Source organism: Plodia interpunctella, chromosome 21, assembly GCF_027563975.2.
Source record: "Plodia interpunctella isolate USDA-ARS_2022_Savannah chromosome 21, ilPloInte3.2, whole genome shotgun sequence".
In the NCBI taxonomy this organism is placed as follows: domain Eukaryota; kingdom Metazoa; phylum Arthropoda; class Insecta; order Lepidoptera; family Pyralidae; genus Plodia; species Plodia interpunctella.
The window spans coordinates 22,501-39,224 of record NC_071314.1 but is presented as its reverse complement, the minus strand read 5'-3'; the positions used below and the strand labels follow the sequence as shown (position 1 = coordinate 39,224).

The following is a 16,724-nucleotide window of genomic DNA, read 5'->3' as shown; positions in this document are numbered from 1 at the left end:
TTTGTTTATATATATGAATCTATCTAGGTACATGGATAATCAGTTGGAGTATCTACAGTGCCTGAGTGCTGTATCAACCGTGATATTACAAGAAGTAGGTACCTAACCTAACATCGTACGGTTTTCTTGGTCTTGTAAAACAAATACCTGACTTTATTGTGGTTCTCATTTTAGATCCCAAGGAAACCAATGAGATTTGTTAATCCTAATACTCACCCTACAAAATATAAGGTGCCTTAAAAAAATAATAGCAAAGTTGCTTCTGTGATAAAGCAGAGTCGATTCCAAAAAGGATTTACATTTTCTATAGAGAAAGAAAAGTTTATCAACGATAAGCTCAGATCTCGTAATTTTTCGTATTTTGTACCTTGTTAAAATAGACTAAATGAGTGTAAATAAGTCGTGACAGATAGATGACAAAGTGTTGTTGAACTACTTCGTCGCCTATCTGTGGCGACTTCTGTTACCAGGAACATGTAGCAGCAACAAGCATCGTCAACAGCACATGAAGGGTAATAGTATACCCAAGAAATTGGTATGAAGAATAAACAAAATTATATAGTTAGACACCGGTCTAACTATATAATTTTGTTTATTCTTTCTGTTCGAGACATGTTCGAGTGTTATGGGATACTAACTCAACGATACTATATTTTATAACAAATACATATATAGAAAAACATCCAAGACCCGGGCCAATCAGAAAAAGATCATTTTTCATCATGACCCGACCGGGGTTCGAACCCGGGACCTCTTGGTTAGTGGCAAGAACTTTACCACTGCGCCACCGAGGTCGTCAAATCGAGGTTGCAGGTTCGAATGTAGGTGAAGGTAGGTTCACTGGGTATTCGTAGGTATTAAAGTAGTACCAACATAAATTCCCTATGTATAGTAAAATCCATCTTGAAGATCCATTGATGGATGGATCAATTTTCCGCTGTTATGTTCACGTGCCTAATAAGTACTCACATATTCATGGTTTTCAGACGATCCCTATGCAATGTCAATGGGAAGTACTTTATAGTTTGATTTTTATGTGAAATCGCAAAATATGTGACAAATCTTTTGATATCGTTATTTAAAAGTTTATTTAATCAAAGGACCGATAATCTAATTAATCACTTGGTCCATAACATGTCTAATCTAAGAAATAAAAAAGGTACAAATTCACAATAACACGTTTAATTACTAATATAGTCTAAAGGCAGTCTTGATTATAATAAAATGATCATTAAAATCTATTGCAAATAAACAAAAGCATAAATCATAATGTGTTTAATACTAAAATATAGTCTAATCGCAATCTTGATTAATATAACATTAGCTTTAAAATCTATTTGTAAATTAACAAAGGCATAAACTACAATAATAGGTACGTTTAATAGATACTAGTATAGTTAACTCAGTTTTGATTATTATAAAATCAACATTCAAACATAAAAGTGTTCTCAATATAATATTTCCAATATATATTAATATTATGTACATAGACAACAATGATTGTATTTGATAAATAGAAGGAGGCGTTTCAGATTATTCCTAATTGCGCAGTGGACACGCGAATGTTATCGGTCCGGGGGGAGAAAGCCGAGTGTGCGCAGCACGGCCTGGGTGCGGGCCACGAGCGGGTCCCGCCAGCGCCACAGCGTCGTGTCCCGCACGGGCTCCGAGCGCATCTCGCGGCACTCCTTATACGCCCTCATGCAGTCCACCTTGTAATGCTGCAACCGCACGTATTGCTTCTCCAGACTGTGCGACCAGCATCCGCCGAGACACGCAAACGCGAAGTGATTGTGGACTGTTAAGACTCGGTCAGTCTCGTGAAATGCTTTCACGTACGACCCATCCTTGGTGAAATTGCGTGTGCGGTACACTTGCTGCAACAGGTGCATGTAGCGCGGCATGCTCTTCTCCCAACCATGCTCGTCGCGCAGCGAATCTAAGAAGTATATGTTCGACACGTAAAATGATGTCAGCGGCTCTAAGCGCACCGCTAATATGCGTTTCATTAGCGAACTCCAATTCGCGTCTACCAATGGCACGATCAACTCGTCGATGTCGAGGAGCGTCAGCCAGCGATACTCGTACATGTGTCGGTTCAGGCAGTCGTTGTACGGGATCAGCTCCATCTGACGTTTATGAGTGTTCTTTTTTTTGAGATACTTGTGCTGCAGACCGGGTATGTTCGGCTGGCCGCCCGGCAGTGATATTGGCGTCACGGTTACCGTACCTTGATTCTTGTAATAATTCAACACTTTTGTAATATTTTTATGCACTTGCAATTCATAAAAAAACACTTTGTCCGCTCCCATGATTTTAAGGAATTCTATCCATTCTACTAGACGAACGGATAAGTCTTCGTGTAGAAAGTCTAGTCCTTTAACACAGACCGCGAATTCTTTACGACCGACACGGGGGTCTGGGCGGTCGTTGTGCACTCGCAGGATGTTGGTGGCGCGGTCGCACTCATTCTCCACGATGGAGACAGAGGCGGGCACCAAATGACGCACATCCTGTGGCAACACGCACGCCATCAGGTAGGGCTGCAGTTCATAGTTGCGGTAGTTGCCCCACCTATTACACCACACGTATTTATACTCTAAGATGGGGACGAGCACAGGCGCGGCGCGCTCCTCGAACCAGAGCTGACAGTGCGTTTTGAGACTCGGCCTGATGCGGTCGTGCACACCGAGGACCCTCACGGCGTGCCCGATGAGTGAAGCGTTCCGCGTGTCCATGTACGCGCCAAAAAAATGAAAAACGCCCTGGCTCGAGTGTAAGGTCTGCCAGTATGTATTATGAAAATGTAGCTCGTAAATAGAAGGAAACGGAGCACATGTTTTTGTGTTGTAAAATTTTTTTTTGTCCCTCCTGTGTTTTTTCCAGTAGATGTAGGGTAGCGATGGTAGCCGGCGCTCGATTTCAGCACCGAGTTGATCTTCGGAGATGAGGCGTGTGTCGGTATCGAGCAGTGGTGGTTCGGAGGGCGGCGCGGGCGGAGTGGCGACGGGCGGAGGCTGCCACTGCTGTAGCGGCGGGAAACACGGCCGCTGCCGGGGCAGCAGCAGCGCCGCCAGCGTGACGCAGCACAGTAGCGCCGCTAACAACTGCAAGGCTCGGAAACATCTGCCACCGCACCAACGCTGATACCACCCTTGCAATAACTGAAAACACTATCAATTTAATTTTGATATAGTAGTTTCTCTCTCTCGACTTTGAAACTGTATGTATAAATTATGTTATGGATCAAGTATAATCAGTTAGGTTGATTTTTGATGTTGATAATGCTTACACACTTTCAATATAGATAAGCCAATTTGTGCGAAAAAGTGAAACATCTAATTTATCACATTGCTCGACATTATGAAATTTGTTGTGTGGCTGTTGGACAATCACTTGCGAAATTTGTTAGAATAAGACGTACGTTTTTGATAACGGAGATAAATTTTTATTTTGAGGTAATAAAGAAGACACAACGTATATACATCGTCGGTCCGGTCCTCTGAGAGGCTAGCATGAGGATATAAATCCAACACGTAGGCCTTGCAGTATTTATTGTAGTTCAGACGCAGTGATAGGCCCGACTAGCAACTAGGGAATATAACCGCGAAAGAGATGGCGGGATGACTTGAATGATTTCCTACGGAGTTCACAGTATACTGAAATCAATAGATATTTTTGGAAGAAGGAAGGGGAGGCCTTTGTCCAGCAGTGGGATTCGACACAGACTAGAAAAAAAAGGAAAAACTTTTGTCATAGCTCCGGCTCTGCGGGGCTCTGGCGGCCTCATCGTCACATATTCTATGTTGCTCCTTATTCAGCTCGCGATTCGCCTTTCGTAGGAATAACTCCGTGACAAGACTCCGTGGAATAGGTGTTTTCATGTTTGTTAGCACATGCCCTCTCATATTGGACTCAAAAATTGCACGCTCATTGCATGGGGCATTTTTGAGAGCGTGCACTTAATCACGTCCATAACATAGACAAAAAAAATACTTAAAGTATGTGACACCGTTCTAAAGCTACCCCAGAGAGATATGGAGATGCTTCTGAAATGGTACAAGTCGCGTGCCGCGCTCCTCGGGCGAGACCAGGCCCTGTCTCTCGCCGCTGAACACGTCTCACCCCTCTTACAATAAACTTCCTTGCAAATTACAGACTAAACTATATTTAGACAATAACAAAAATGGCATTACATATCCTTTTTGGATTTTTTCTTCGCTCTGGCATAAGAAATCCTTTATGAACAGCATCACCACAGCACATGTGAATTGTGTTGTATTTGAATTTCGTGAATGACACAAATGGTCAAATAAAAAAATCTATGTGTTAGTTACCAGTAGCAACATGTCAAGTTGCCCTGCGCAGACCTCTTCACTGCAGGAGGATTGCACTATTTGCAATAACCACAGACTAAGCAATAACCGACTATATCTACAGCTATAGCTGTTTCCTCCCAGATATAGTCGGTTATTATTTTAGTTCCTAAAGTATCTAAAATATAGACGTCACATAATTTTACACTAATTATTGTCCATTCATTAGATACATTTTAAAAAATGTTGGATCAGTTACTATAATGAATTTAAGCTTTAACATTCAGTATTTTGTTATCTGAAAACATTCCTTTACTTCCCTTTTACTTCTGTTTACGATTCAATAATATTCACATATATAGTATAGGTACATAGGTCCAATGTTTTGTTAAACGTTATAAAACTGCGTTCCAGGTAAAATGCTAATTTATTGAGATGAATCAATAAAATTAAAAATTGTATAAAGACATGTTTCTTTACAAAAAATAATAACGTTAAAAAAGATTATTAGGTCTATCTTTTTGTCAAATTACATCGTCATCATTATCTAGCTCCACTGAGGGTTTGAATTTTCCTATGTAGTCGTAAAATTTGAGACATTTTAATGCCATTTTTTTAAATAGTTATAAATTCCGAATTTTTCTTTTTATCTGCATTGTTCATTCTAACCGCAGATTCTAACTTATTGCCAAATTTTATTTCATTCTAGATCAACGGAAAGTACCTACCCTATAGGTTTTGTGTTCCTGTGAAATTGCAAACATTTCAACATGAATGGTCATATTCCTAAACGTGGGACTCACATGTTTTTTTTTATGTATTAATTTTATCAAGGGATCATCGACCCGGATATTTTATGTAAATTTAAACTTGATACGTGTACGTTACCTGAGAAAAGGGGCCTTGACAGACGGACAACGAATTGATCCTGCTTGTATGGGTTGAGGTACGGAATCCTAAAAATAATGTTTTATTTAAATTACTTAAATAGTTGATCTAAACCAACATTTCCTATTTATATAAATTGCTATGGAAATATATGTTTTGATCAACAGTCTGACTAACTTGTGTGTCCGTCTCCTCATTATCTCCGCAAATATTGTGTTCGTAAGTACTTCCTTGATAATTATGCTCACTAATGGTCGTCAAAGACAACAATTGCTGCTCTTATCTATCGAAAACAATTCGGTAGAAGTGCTCTGAATCATCTCTCTGAGCTTTTAGCATTCCAATATTGAAGGGTAAATAATATGTATAAATTATGTTTTTAATGAAATTGGGAAAACAAAAGACGGGTAATATACTCATATGGATGCGGTTGTAGCGTATGGTCTAACTTAAAATCTGGTATAAGTTACATCACAATACCGATTGTTATCCAAAATCATTACAAAAGAGTTGCTATTGCCGTTGTGTTGAGATGTGCACGGTAGCTCGTATTGGGACCTAACAACACAAACAAAAAGTACAAGATAGGGTAATAGTATCCTCGTTGGCCTAATGCATGCTTGTTCACCCATTATGCTATAAAAAGGTTCCTGTCGTAGGGAAACCGCAAGTAGATTGTCTGCAGGTATAAATCCAAGTTCATATTAAATAGATAAACAGGTTAGTCATAATCGTGATACACAGTTTCGATGTCCGCAGACCAGAATACAAAATGCGTGACCTTCATCCATAACCAGGAACGAGAACTATACAAGAAAAGAGACGCCATTGTCGATCCGTGGAGCACACATTGCTTGCACACTGCAAACATTACACGCGATTGTTCTCCAGACTTGGCGCAACATGATGAGAAGCGCTGACCGAATGCGGCTCGAGTTGAGGCGGCGGCGCGGCCGCTGGACTGCTCCGAACACACGGTCTGTTTCAGCTCGGTGGATCTAAATAGGGCTTATTTGTTAAGTTTCCATTTTGGCCCGACGTTTGCCCATTAAACCTATCAAAACAAAATAACTACACGTGGACAGGTAGACGCAAAATGGATGCCTGAACCACGGTAAAAGTAAACTGTGAGTTATAAGCAAGTACCTGACCACTTCGAGCAGGTACCCAATTTATGGGTAATCACCCGTAAATAATAGACTTGCAATACAATAAATGAATGCTTTATTTTGTAAAACCAAGGCCATGGAACTTTACAAAGAATAGATTGGTACTTGTGTACCTACTCTTTTGTTGGGAGTCAGGCAAATTGTGTTTCTGAATACTGGCCGCAGCCGATAACAAACAGTCCGGCGCAGGCACGGTCTATCTGAGGTGACATCACCACGTAATAACAATAACATTCGTAAATATTTGATTTACATTTTAGTGTAAAATATTACCTACTGATTCTATTTTACATAGAATGGTACTTACCTAGTTCGGCATATATTAAATTATAAAAAAAAACTGAATTCAATTGAGTAAACATTATGTATATATTTGCCAATTATTCGTACCAACAACAACTTATCAAAACAAAAACATAATTAATCTAATTACAACTAATAGATCCTCTTTACAGGGCTCCGTGTGATTTAATTAGCGTAAACTCAGTAACGTAACTCTGTAGAGGGTTCCGATAAAATAACCTATTACTTTATCAGTAAGACTAAACATTATTGGAGTAATCATACATTAAAATTTATATTACCTAATATGTACATACTTTTGAGTACCTAAGTATATGTAAGAACTAATACAAAACAATCAAATCACAGATGCGAGAAGATAAGGAGTTCTAACACAAAATACTAATTTTTGGGCCACACCCGACGACAAGCACATAAACTATTCACTGCGAGGACAGCGCTCATTATAATATTTTTGTTGTGAGGAGCAAACTGCACATCGCGCTGTCCTAATTCATTGAACAGTCGCCCGTATCATCGCCTGCTTAGAGGTACAGGCAGGACAATTGACGGGCAGGCGTCTGTATATAGCGTAATGCTGTACAGCAACCAGGAAGCCCGCCGAGTGCGGAGCGCGACGACCGGCCTTCGCCTGGTTTGGTGATCTCGGCTTCGACCAGGGGTGACACGAGCGACACTTAATATTTATATTGTACACTTGTTACTGATATACACAAAACTTTTCCCCAAAATTATAGGAACTCTCCTTATCGGTCATAGGTAAATAGTGCTAGTGTGCCTATTGGAACTTCTGTGACAAATTCAATACTCGTAATATACAAACTCATAGTGACACCGCTTCCTCCCGGATGTCACTACACGACCATACGATAATATCTGTCACGTGTGTTTGGGATTCACTATTTCTATAGACGATACCAATAAACATGAAGTGCAAGTGCAGACACTACAGCCTCTGATCTCTCCTAATGGCCTTCAATCTTACTTTGACTAAACATTATTCGTTAATTAGCTATTGCATGCACATACTTATCATTATCCTTACATATTATAAAACAAAGTCCTCTGCCGCGTCTGTCTGTCTGTTCGCGATAAACTCAGAAACGACTGCACGGAATTGTATGCAGTTTTCACCATTAGATAGTATGACTCCTGAGGAAGGTTTAGGTGTTTAATTTATCAAATTTTTAGCCGACCGAAGCCGGGGCGGGCGGCTAGTACTTGCTAAATGAGTGTAAAAAAATGACCTGTTGCCTGTTGTATTCGCTTATAAGGCCGCCATTGCTCAGCAACCTCTTGGTAAATCTACTCCTGTGTATTCTTTATCTATACTACAATTATTATAAAGAGGTAAGCATTTGGAAGTTTGTATGTTTGAGGGGGGTAAACTTCGAAACTACCGAACCAATTTCAAAAATTATTTCACCATTAAAAATATATTATATTTTATTTCAAAATTCCCACGGGGCAAATATTTAGTAGTGCAATAAAGAATTAACTATTACTAAGAAAGGATGTATATTAGTTGGTTTGGGTTTGGTGGATGGGACGCTGCTGGACTGGATTAATGGGTTATGGATATATCTATCTCCATTATGTCTGTACAGTACGGGGTTTTATGTTATAGCAGCGCCCTAAAACATCTAGGCATGGGAAACAACTGTATTTAACTGAACAAAATCATAACTATTTCCATAGTAGGTAGGCACGTACGTCCTTCTATTTCGACATTATACCTATCAAAAAAAAAACATATATATTTATTTTATCATTTAAAAAAACTATTAAGTTTATCCTGAAATAATCCATAGTCACCAGAGCGTTAAATACAGTGCATTTGCTCACCCAACATATAATTCGGGCGTGGTAATGCGAGTCACGCAGCCCTGAGCCGCGGCGCGCGCGCACCTGTGAGGCTACAGTGCTGCGGCGCGCTGCTCCTGGTGAGTACCTGTCTCTGTTCACCCACCGCCAGACCCAACAATGCCGAATTGGATATCGCAGATAATTTGTCATTAATTTATTTTAAAAAAATGGTAAGCCCTTCTGGCATAATAGGGACCAACACTGTTTGAATGAGTTTCTTTCGGAATTTCTTCTCAGCAGTGGTCGTTCCGAAATGCTAGTAGTTTGTAGCTTTGGTAAACATAATTTAATTTAGAATATGACGTGAAAAAGTGCCTGTGAAGGCCTAATTTCTGAATAAATGATTTGATTTTTGATTTCAAATATTGACAACTAAGTAGTTTACAAAATAGCAAGTAAATATGTGTAGTATAGATATTTCGTTATATATCCAACCAAGTTATGTGGTTGGATAAATTAGCACAGTTTATGTGGACAAACTGGAAAAAACTGGAAAGAACTGGAAGATTTATCATCTCCTCCTAGCACCTGCCTACAGTACTTTCATTGCTTGATAATAAAATTGGCACTGGGAAGGATATATACATTTATAAATTAAGTGGGTACCTACTTCCCAGTTTGCAGGTAACTCTAAATGGGATAAGGTTACCTATTAAGTTAAACTTTGCATTTGGCGTGTGTTCCTCTCTCGGTGTACATATTGTGATCGGCAGAGGCAGGATCGGCGGCAGGCCGACAAGGCGACGCGCCATCACAAGACCAGGCCGTGCCACAGTCTAGGGTGTTGTGTTGCAGCCTCCTTTCATTTATTTTATTATACATGATATATCTACTGCAGCTGGTCTCTGGTCACGGAAACTGAAAAAGTTACGATGACATTGAGTGGGCATAACAAACAGAACAAGTCGTCACATTCACAATCTTGCACAGAAGTTAACTACCACTGGCGGTCCGGAGTCGCATGCGTATGCTACTGCATGGTTTTCGCAGACTACAATTTTAATCGAAATGTGTGAGTGATGTGAGTATAAAGTGATAGATGTCGGCGTTATCAGGCGACCTCGCTATCTGCGCGGCCACGGCCGGGTCGCCTTCCCTAGAGCTTGTCACTGAGTAATGATTATGTACCTATAATCTGATGTGAATCTACCTCGTGAGGTGATTTCTTTATCTGACCTGAGTAGTAAGCAATGACTCTATCCCAATTCCAATGAATACTTATAAGTGATAAAATATTGAGATTAATAAACGCTGTAATTTCATTCGTGGGGTTCCGCGCCCCGCCTCTGTCGATAAGGCACGCCAAAATTAAGACTTGTGTTATCATTCTAAACTTTGCAATGTCATAGGTCAAGTTCAGTTGTAGGCATGGCGGATCTAGATCCGCGACGAATAGCTAGGTAGGACACGCGGTGAGGCGGTGAGATACGGGTGTTTGTAAACAAGTTCAGCTGAGGGGCAAAGGGCTGCGGGTGGAGGCCGGGTGGCTCGCCGCAGGAAAGTTCCCCGACTTCCTCCGGGCGCCGCGCGCCGCGGCCGGGTATATAACGCAGCGCCGGCCGGCCGCCTTACAGTCCCCGTTGTGTTGCAGACGTCGCCGCTCCTGTTTCTCGCTCCACTTGACCTCAACCCTCACGATGATCGCCAAGTTCCTCGTACTCGTCGCCTGTTTGGCTTTGGTAAGTCGTTACAATATTTATTGTGCTATCTATTGACTAAATTTTGATCTGTTGTTTGATAAATATCGGTTGTAGGCATTTTTTAAAAGTCCAATACGACCAAGGCATTTTCCATATACTTTTTGAATGTTGTTTATTCTACGCACGACTTTTTTTGTGGATACTATACGTACTCATGCAATTAGTAGGTGCTCCGTGTACGAAGTACTTATTAAATCCATGACTATACTATAGTTACCTACCAAGGTTTTATTCTAATGAAATGCCAATCAATGCTAAAGCCTAAAGTCAAATCTTTTGACAAAGTCAATTGAGCTTTGAACCCAAATATCCTTGATATAATTTATTTGCTTCTCTTCCTTATAAATGTTCATATCTCAAAAATATTTAATCATTTTCTTCTTGATTCTATCATTCAAAGTGTATTATATTTTAAAAAAATGTCAATCATACATGGCTTACTTATCGTCTGTTTCTCCATGACATGGAGCGAGTGTGTACATGACGCGAGGTTTCAGGCGCACGCGGGCGTTGCGAAGCGTGAGACGAACGCACTGGACGACATCCAGAAGCATGCGACGGAGATCCAGAAGACGTTCTCGGAGCAGCTGAACGCGCTCGTCAACTCCAAGAACACGCAGGAGGTCAACACCGCGCTCAAAGAGGGCTCCGACACTGTGCTGCAGCAGCTCTCTGTCCTTTCTGCTTCGCTGCAATCGGCGGTGAGTAACTGTGTCCTGTGCCTAGTCACTCGTCACTCTCTCACTCGTCTCACTGATGTTATTGCCACATTGTCGATGACAAGTTTGTATTATGATAAACTAATAGTTACCTAATATTTGCATAGTCATTAAGTCACATCATCTAGGTACTATCAACTAAATAAAAACTGGGATTTCCGTTTAAATATGATTTGAAACTAAATTTATAACAGAGATTATGAAATTTTGCAATATTATACTTTGTTTGCAGTTGAGCGATGCGACTGGTAAGGCCAAGGAGGCGCTCGAGAGCGCGCGCGCCAACGTGCAGAAGAGCGCCGACGAGCTGCGCAAGGCGCACCCCGAGGTGGAGCAGCAGGCCGTCCAGCTCAAGGAGAAGCTACAGGCCGCCGTCTCCAACGCGGTGCAGGTGCGTTTGTTGATTGGCAATCGCAGTATAAGGATACCAATTATATGAGAGAAAAGAGAGCGAAGGGAGAACTTTCATTCATCTCAAAACAAACTCTCGGTTTTTGTAGATTTCCATTCTTTGATTTTCTCTGTGTTTTCTCTATTCTGAACATTACCTACATTCAATTATCCATTAATTCCTTTGTACCGTTCGGTTCCGCCCTACATTAGGATCACTCCCATATCCTCCCGCAGATGTCGTACGAGGCGAATAAGGAATACATATACGAGAGATAGAGATACACCTATTGTGCTTTCTCAAAGAGGGTTGACAGTGGCAAGCTGTGATATCACAACCATCCGGTTATTCACAACCGAATCTTCTAAAGTAAAAGCTAAAAGCTTTATTTTCTATGCTGACCTCGGGGTCAGGACTTCGCAGCCGCTTTTCCCCAAATGAAACCGGGAACATGGGAAGATACGATTAATTTATCTAATGTTTTGTGCAAACTAAAAAGTTATCATACCTTAAGAGCGTTTACGTCTAGCGCGGCATGTCAAGGCGGCCTGATTAGAATTGAACCGAGCGCAGCGAAAGTAATATATTAGCAATAGATTATAGAATATTTCAAACTATAAGTTTTAAAGTAGATATTCTTCTACTCAATGTTTTTAGCTATAATTACATTAAATTTTAAAATACATATAATGGTGAAAATAAATGAGACAAAGAAATTTTCTAAAGTTATTAGTAATATTATAAAATAGAGGATAGACCAACATGGAATTTAATGGGGGAGGCTTAAACCCAGAAAGGGGCCTTAACAAATTAACGCAAGAGATGTCTTTAATTCAATAAAATTTAAAAATATAAAATGTTTGGTTATAAAAGTGATAGAAATTAAATATATAATAATAATTAATTTATGTGTGTATTTATATTTGTACTATAAATTTAAGGAAATAAGTTACATTTTTTTATTATTATTGTTATTAGGAAACCCAGAAGCTGGCTAAAGAGGTGTCGTCCAACGTGGAAGAGACCAACAAGAAGTTGGAGCCCAAGGTGAAGCAGGCCTACGACGACCTGGTGAAGAACGTGCAGGAGGTTCAGAAGAAGCTGCACGAAGCCGCCAACAAGCAGTAGACGCTTCACTTCCACGTCGCTAGTCAGCTCAGTAAATTAATATAAACAATAAACATGGCTCGCCACACACGTTCTATCTTTTTATTTCACGGTAACCGGTGATGAGTGGGCGATGTACTACTGACACTACGGGGCACGGCAAACGGACATCGGGAAATCTCACGATAGTTGTAAATAATGAATTTGATGGGAATACTCACTAGGTCATTACGAGTAATACGTTATGATACTGTGGACCTTATGCACTGCCAGGATGACGATGATTCCAAAAATATATCCTTTATTCGCATTATATGACATTCTGATATTTAAAAACATTAGATTCTCAAAATAGCAGATCATCCAAAGGACAGTCAAAAAACATGACTTTGGTAATTTATGTTTTTATTTTCTGGACAAAACAAAAATTCACGAAAAGGCACCCTAATCGCAAAAATAGAATAAATTTTATTTCGTACATTGGTATTACACCTTATGCTTACCTAGCCATAGTCGTTACTTATGTAGGTATATCTGACACGATCTTAACCAGTTTTTATTAACAAATAGACGAAGAGATAAGGTTTTGATGGAAAACTCATGACATGAGCAAGGCTGCGGGCAAAAGCGTCTGTAACAAAAATATTACCCCTTGACAAATAATGCCGCTTTACTACAAAAAAAAATCTAAACGATTTCACGCGGTGAAGTCGCGGGCTAATTCTAGTGAATCTATAATAGTAATTATGCATGCAACACCGGCAAATTTCTAAGAGAATAAAACTGACAAATGACGGAAAAGAAACACGAACAAAACTCTATACAATTTATCAGTTATCATTATATAGACTGTGTTATTGCTAACACTGGTGTAAGATTTTATTCAAGTCGCCTAAAGACATCAGACATTTTTACGACTACTTATCGCCATCTAGTGGCAGGTAGTCGCATACACACTAGTGAACTAAACTGTCCATCAGTGTGCAGGTTTTCTCATCGGAAGCAAGTAGTGGTCTGTGAAAACTAAAATTATGACTTTGTATACCAATCTGACTCATGATATAAATGAGTCGAATAGTCATATCAACAAACTCATATGTCATGAGTAGGATATGTGTAGTAATGTACCTAAGACCTTTCGATCCAAACGCGCGTCTTAACCATTACACCACCACCGCTTCATCGGTGTTGTGCGTTGATCCATCGACAGACTTCAACGTAATTCCGGCTCCACACTATCGTCGAACAGTTCGCATTTGTCGGATTCAGTATACATTGCTGGTTTTTCATAGCAATAAATAAAAGCACTCATACTAACTACGCATTATTCACGTATTCGCGTCGGTAAGTGTCTGAATTTGAATTTGAGAACCGACCATGGATGGGTTCATCATCAGGTCATGTTTATCAGCTCTATTATCGCCCCGGTTACTATCACTTTTAACACCTAAAACTCTTTAAAATAAATGTACTCGTCAAGACGAATTAAACGAGCCTAAATTCGTTCGAGTTGAGTCGTTTAATAATTACGGAGTTCCTATGCCACTTTCCATCTCAATTATTAAACCTTGGTTACCACAAGTACTCGTCATGATGAATCAAATGAACCCAAACTAGATCGGTTTTCATGAATTTACAAAGGGGTTACTAAGGCCATCTTCCAGCACTATAGTCAGATAAGCTAAGTCATAATAATATTGCATTGTCATCCAATATAGACATGCATAAACAATTTAAGTTAAATCGGAAACTGTAAAATGCATTATTAGATACAGTAGATACGGTGAAGGTGAAAGTCAAATGGAATGTTTTTCAAAATACGACAATTCATGTCCTTGACACTAGATGGTGCTTTCGAAAATTAATACGCGCAGCCAAGATTTCCCAACAAATAATGACTTGTAACGTAGTCCAATAGTCTCCGGTTGGTTGGTTGGTTGGTTGGTTGGTTGGTTGGTTGGTTGGTTGGTTGGTTGGTTGGTTGGTTGGTTGGTTGGTTGGTTGGTTGGTTGGTTGGTTGGTTGGTTGGTTGGTTGGTTGGTTGGTTGGTTGGTTGGTTGGTTGGTTGGTTGGTTGGTTGGTTGGTTGGTTGGTTGGTTGGTTGGTTGGTTGGTTGGTTGGTTGGTTGGTTGGTTGGTTGGTTGGTTGGTTGGTTGGTTGGTTGGTTGGTTGGTTGGTTGGTTGGTTGGTTGGTTGGTTGGTTGGTTGGTTGGTTGGTTGGTTGGTTGGTTGGTTGGTTGGTTGGTTGGTTGGTTGGTTGGTTGGTTGGTTGGTTGGTTGGTTGGTTGGTTGGTTGGTTGGTTGGTTGGTTGGTTGGTTGGTTGGTTGGTTGGTTGGTTGGTTGGTTGGTTGGTTGGTTGGTTGGTTGGTTGGTTGGTTGGTTGGTTGGTTGGTTGGTTGGTTGGTTGGTTGGTTGGTTGGTTGGTTGGTTGGTTGGTTGGTTGGTTGGTTGGTTGGTTGGTTGGTTGGTTGGTTGGTTGGTTGGTTGGTTGGTTGGTTGGTTGGTTGGTTGGTTGGTTGGTTGGTTGGTTGGTTGGTTGGTTGGTTGGTTGGTTGGTTGGTTGGTTGGTTGGTTGGTTGGTTGGTTGGTTGGTTGGTTGGTTGGTTGGTTGGTTGGTTGGTTGGTTGGTTGGTTGGTTGGTTGGTTGGTTGGTTGGTTGGTTGGTTGGTTGGTTGGTTGGTTGGTTGGTTGGTTGGTTGGTTGGTTGGTTGGTTGGTTGGTTGGTTGGTTGGTTGGTTGGTTGGTTGGTTGGTTGGTTGGTTGGTTGGTTGGTTGGTTGGTTGGTTGGTTGGTTGGTTGGTTGGTTGGTTGGTTGGTTGGTTGGTTGGTTGGTTGGTTGGTTGGTTGGTTGGTTGGTTGGTTGGTTGGTTGGTTGGTTGGTTGGTTGGTTGGTTGGTTGGTTGGTTGGTTGGTTGGTTGGTTGGTTGGTTGGTTGGTTGGTTGGTTGGTTGGTTGGTTGGTTGGTTGGTTGGTTGGTTGGTTGGTTGGTTGGTTGGTTGGTTGGTTGGTTGGTTGGTTGGTTGGTTGGTTGGTTGGTTGGTTGGTTGGTTGGTTGGTTGGTTGGTTGGTTGGTTGGTTGGTTGGTTGGTTGGTTGGTTGGTTGGTTGGTTGGTTGGTTGGTTGGTTGGTTGGTTGGTTGGTTGGTTGGTTGGTTGGTTGGTTGGTTGGTTGGTTGGTTGGTTGGTTGGTTGGTTGGTTGGTTGGTTGGTTGGTTGGTTGGTTGGTTGGTTGGTTGGTTGGTTGGTTGGTTGGTTGGTTGGTTGGTTGGTTGGTTGGTTGGTTGGTTGGTTGGTTGGTTGGTTGGTTGGTTGGTTGGTTGGTTGGTTGGTTGGTTGGTTGGTTGGTTGGTTGGTTGGTTGGTTGGTTGGTTGGTTGGTTGGTTGGTTGGTTGGTTGGTTGGTTGGTTGGTTGGTTGGTTGGTTGGTTGGTTGGTTGGTTGGTTGGTTGGTTGGTTGGTTGGTTGGTTGGTTGGTTGGTTGGTTGGTTGGTTGGTTGGTTGGTTGGTTGGTTGGTTGGTTGGTTGGTTGGTTGGTTGGTTGGTTGGTTGGTTGGTTGGTTGGTTGGTTGGTTGGTTGGTTGGTTGGTTGGTTGGTTGGTTGGTTGGTTGGTTGGTTGGTTGGTTGGTTGGTTGGTTGGTTGGTTGGTTGGTTGGTTGGTTGGTTGGTTGGTTGGTTGGTTGGTTGGTTGGTTGGTTGGTTGGTTGGTTGGTTGGTTGGTTGGTTGGTTGGTTGGTTGGTTGGTTGGTTGGTTGGTTGGTTGGTTGGTTGGTTGGTTGGTTGGTTGGTTGGTTGGTTGGTTGGTTGGTTGGTTGGTTGGTTGGTTGGTTGGTTGGTTGGTTGGTTGGTTGGTTGGTTGGTTGGTTGGTTGGTTGGTTGGTTGGTTGGTTGGTTGGTTGGTTGGTTGGTTGGTTGGTTGGTTGGTTGGTTGGTTGGTTGGTTGGTTGGTTGGTTGGTTGGTTGGTTGGTTGGTTGGTTGGTTGGTTGGTTGGTTGGTTGGTTGGTTGGTTGGTTGGTTGGTTGGTTGGTTGGTTGGTTGGTTGGTTGGTTGGTTGGTTGGTTGGTTGGTTGGTTGGTTGGTTGGTTGGTTGGTTGGTTGGTTGGTTGGTTGGTTGGTTGGTTGGTTGGTTGGTTGGTTGGTTGGTTGGTTGGTTGGTTGGTTGGTTGGTTGGTTGGTTGGTTGGTTGGTTGGTTGGTTGGTTGGTTGGTTGGTTGGTTGGTTGGTTGGTTGGTTGGTTGGTTGGTTGGTTGGTTGGTTGGTTGGTTGG

General features: G+C 41.3%; 2 protein-coding genes and 1 long non-coding RNA gene across 3 annotated transcripts; 1 reads left to right on the top strand and 2 right to left on the bottom strand.

Annotated features, from left to right (window-relative positions):
- Positions 1-1,204: 1,204 nt before the first annotated feature.
- LOC128679223 (uncharacterized) lies at positions 1,205-5,187 on the bottom strand. Its single transcript, XM_053761316.2, has 2 exons — positions 4,197-5,187; positions 1,205-3,164 (listed from the first exon to the last, which is right to left on the bottom strand). The coding sequence occupies exons 1-2, from the start codon at positions 4,251-4,253 to the stop codon at positions 1,566-1,568; spliced, it is 1,656 nt and encodes a 551-aa protein (XP_053617291.1). The 5' UTR covers positions 4,254-5,187; the 3' UTR covers positions 1,205-1,565.
- Positions 5,188-6,718: 1,531 nt separating this feature from the next.
- LOC128679225 (uncharacterized) lies at positions 6,719-9,633 on the bottom strand. The gene is made up of 2 exons (XR_010370196.1): positions 9,484-9,633; positions 6,719-9,400 (listed from the first exon to the last, which is right to left on the bottom strand). It is a non-coding gene; the product is annotated as an uncharacterized LOC128679225 (long non-coding RNA).
- Positions 9,634-10,061: 428 nt separating this feature from the next.
- Positions 10,062-12,549, top strand: LOC128679224 (apolipophorin-3-like). The gene is made up of 4 exons (XM_053761317.1): positions 10,062-10,221; positions 10,740-10,943; positions 11,194-11,352; positions 12,331-12,549. Exons 1-4 carry the CDS (start codon positions 10,180-10,182, stop codon positions 12,478-12,480), a joined length of 555 nt encoding a protein of 184 aa, XP_053617292.1. The 5' UTR covers positions 10,062-10,179; the 3' UTR covers positions 12,481-12,549.
- Positions 12,550-16,724: the final 4,175 nt, after the last annotated feature.

What these genes read in the sequence shown, in the direction of transcription:
- LOC128679224 (XM_053761317.1), top strand. Translation starts at nt 10,180, where the DNA reads ATGATCGCCAAGTTCCTCGTACTCGTCGCCTGTTTGGCTTTG. An exon ending in CTGCTTCGCTGCAATCGGCG is followed by an intron (nt 10,944 to 11,193) that starts GTGAGTAACTGT and finishes CTTTGTTTGCAG; the next exon opens with TTGAGCGATGCGACTGGTAA. An exon ending in CCGTCTCCAACGCGGTGCAG is followed by an intron (nt 11,353 to 12,330) that starts GTGCGTTTGTTG and finishes TATTGTTATTAG; the next exon opens with GAAACCCAGAAGCTGGCTAA.
- LOC128679223 (XM_053761316.2), bottom strand. Translation starts at nt 4,253, where the DNA reads ATGCTGTTCATAAAGGATTTCTTATGCCAGAGCGAAGAAAAAATCCAA. An exon ending in AAAAAATCCAAAAAGGATAT is followed by an intron (nt 3,165 to 4,196) that starts GTAATGCCATTT and finishes TAGTGTTTTCAG; the next exon opens with TTATTGCAAGGGTGGTATCA.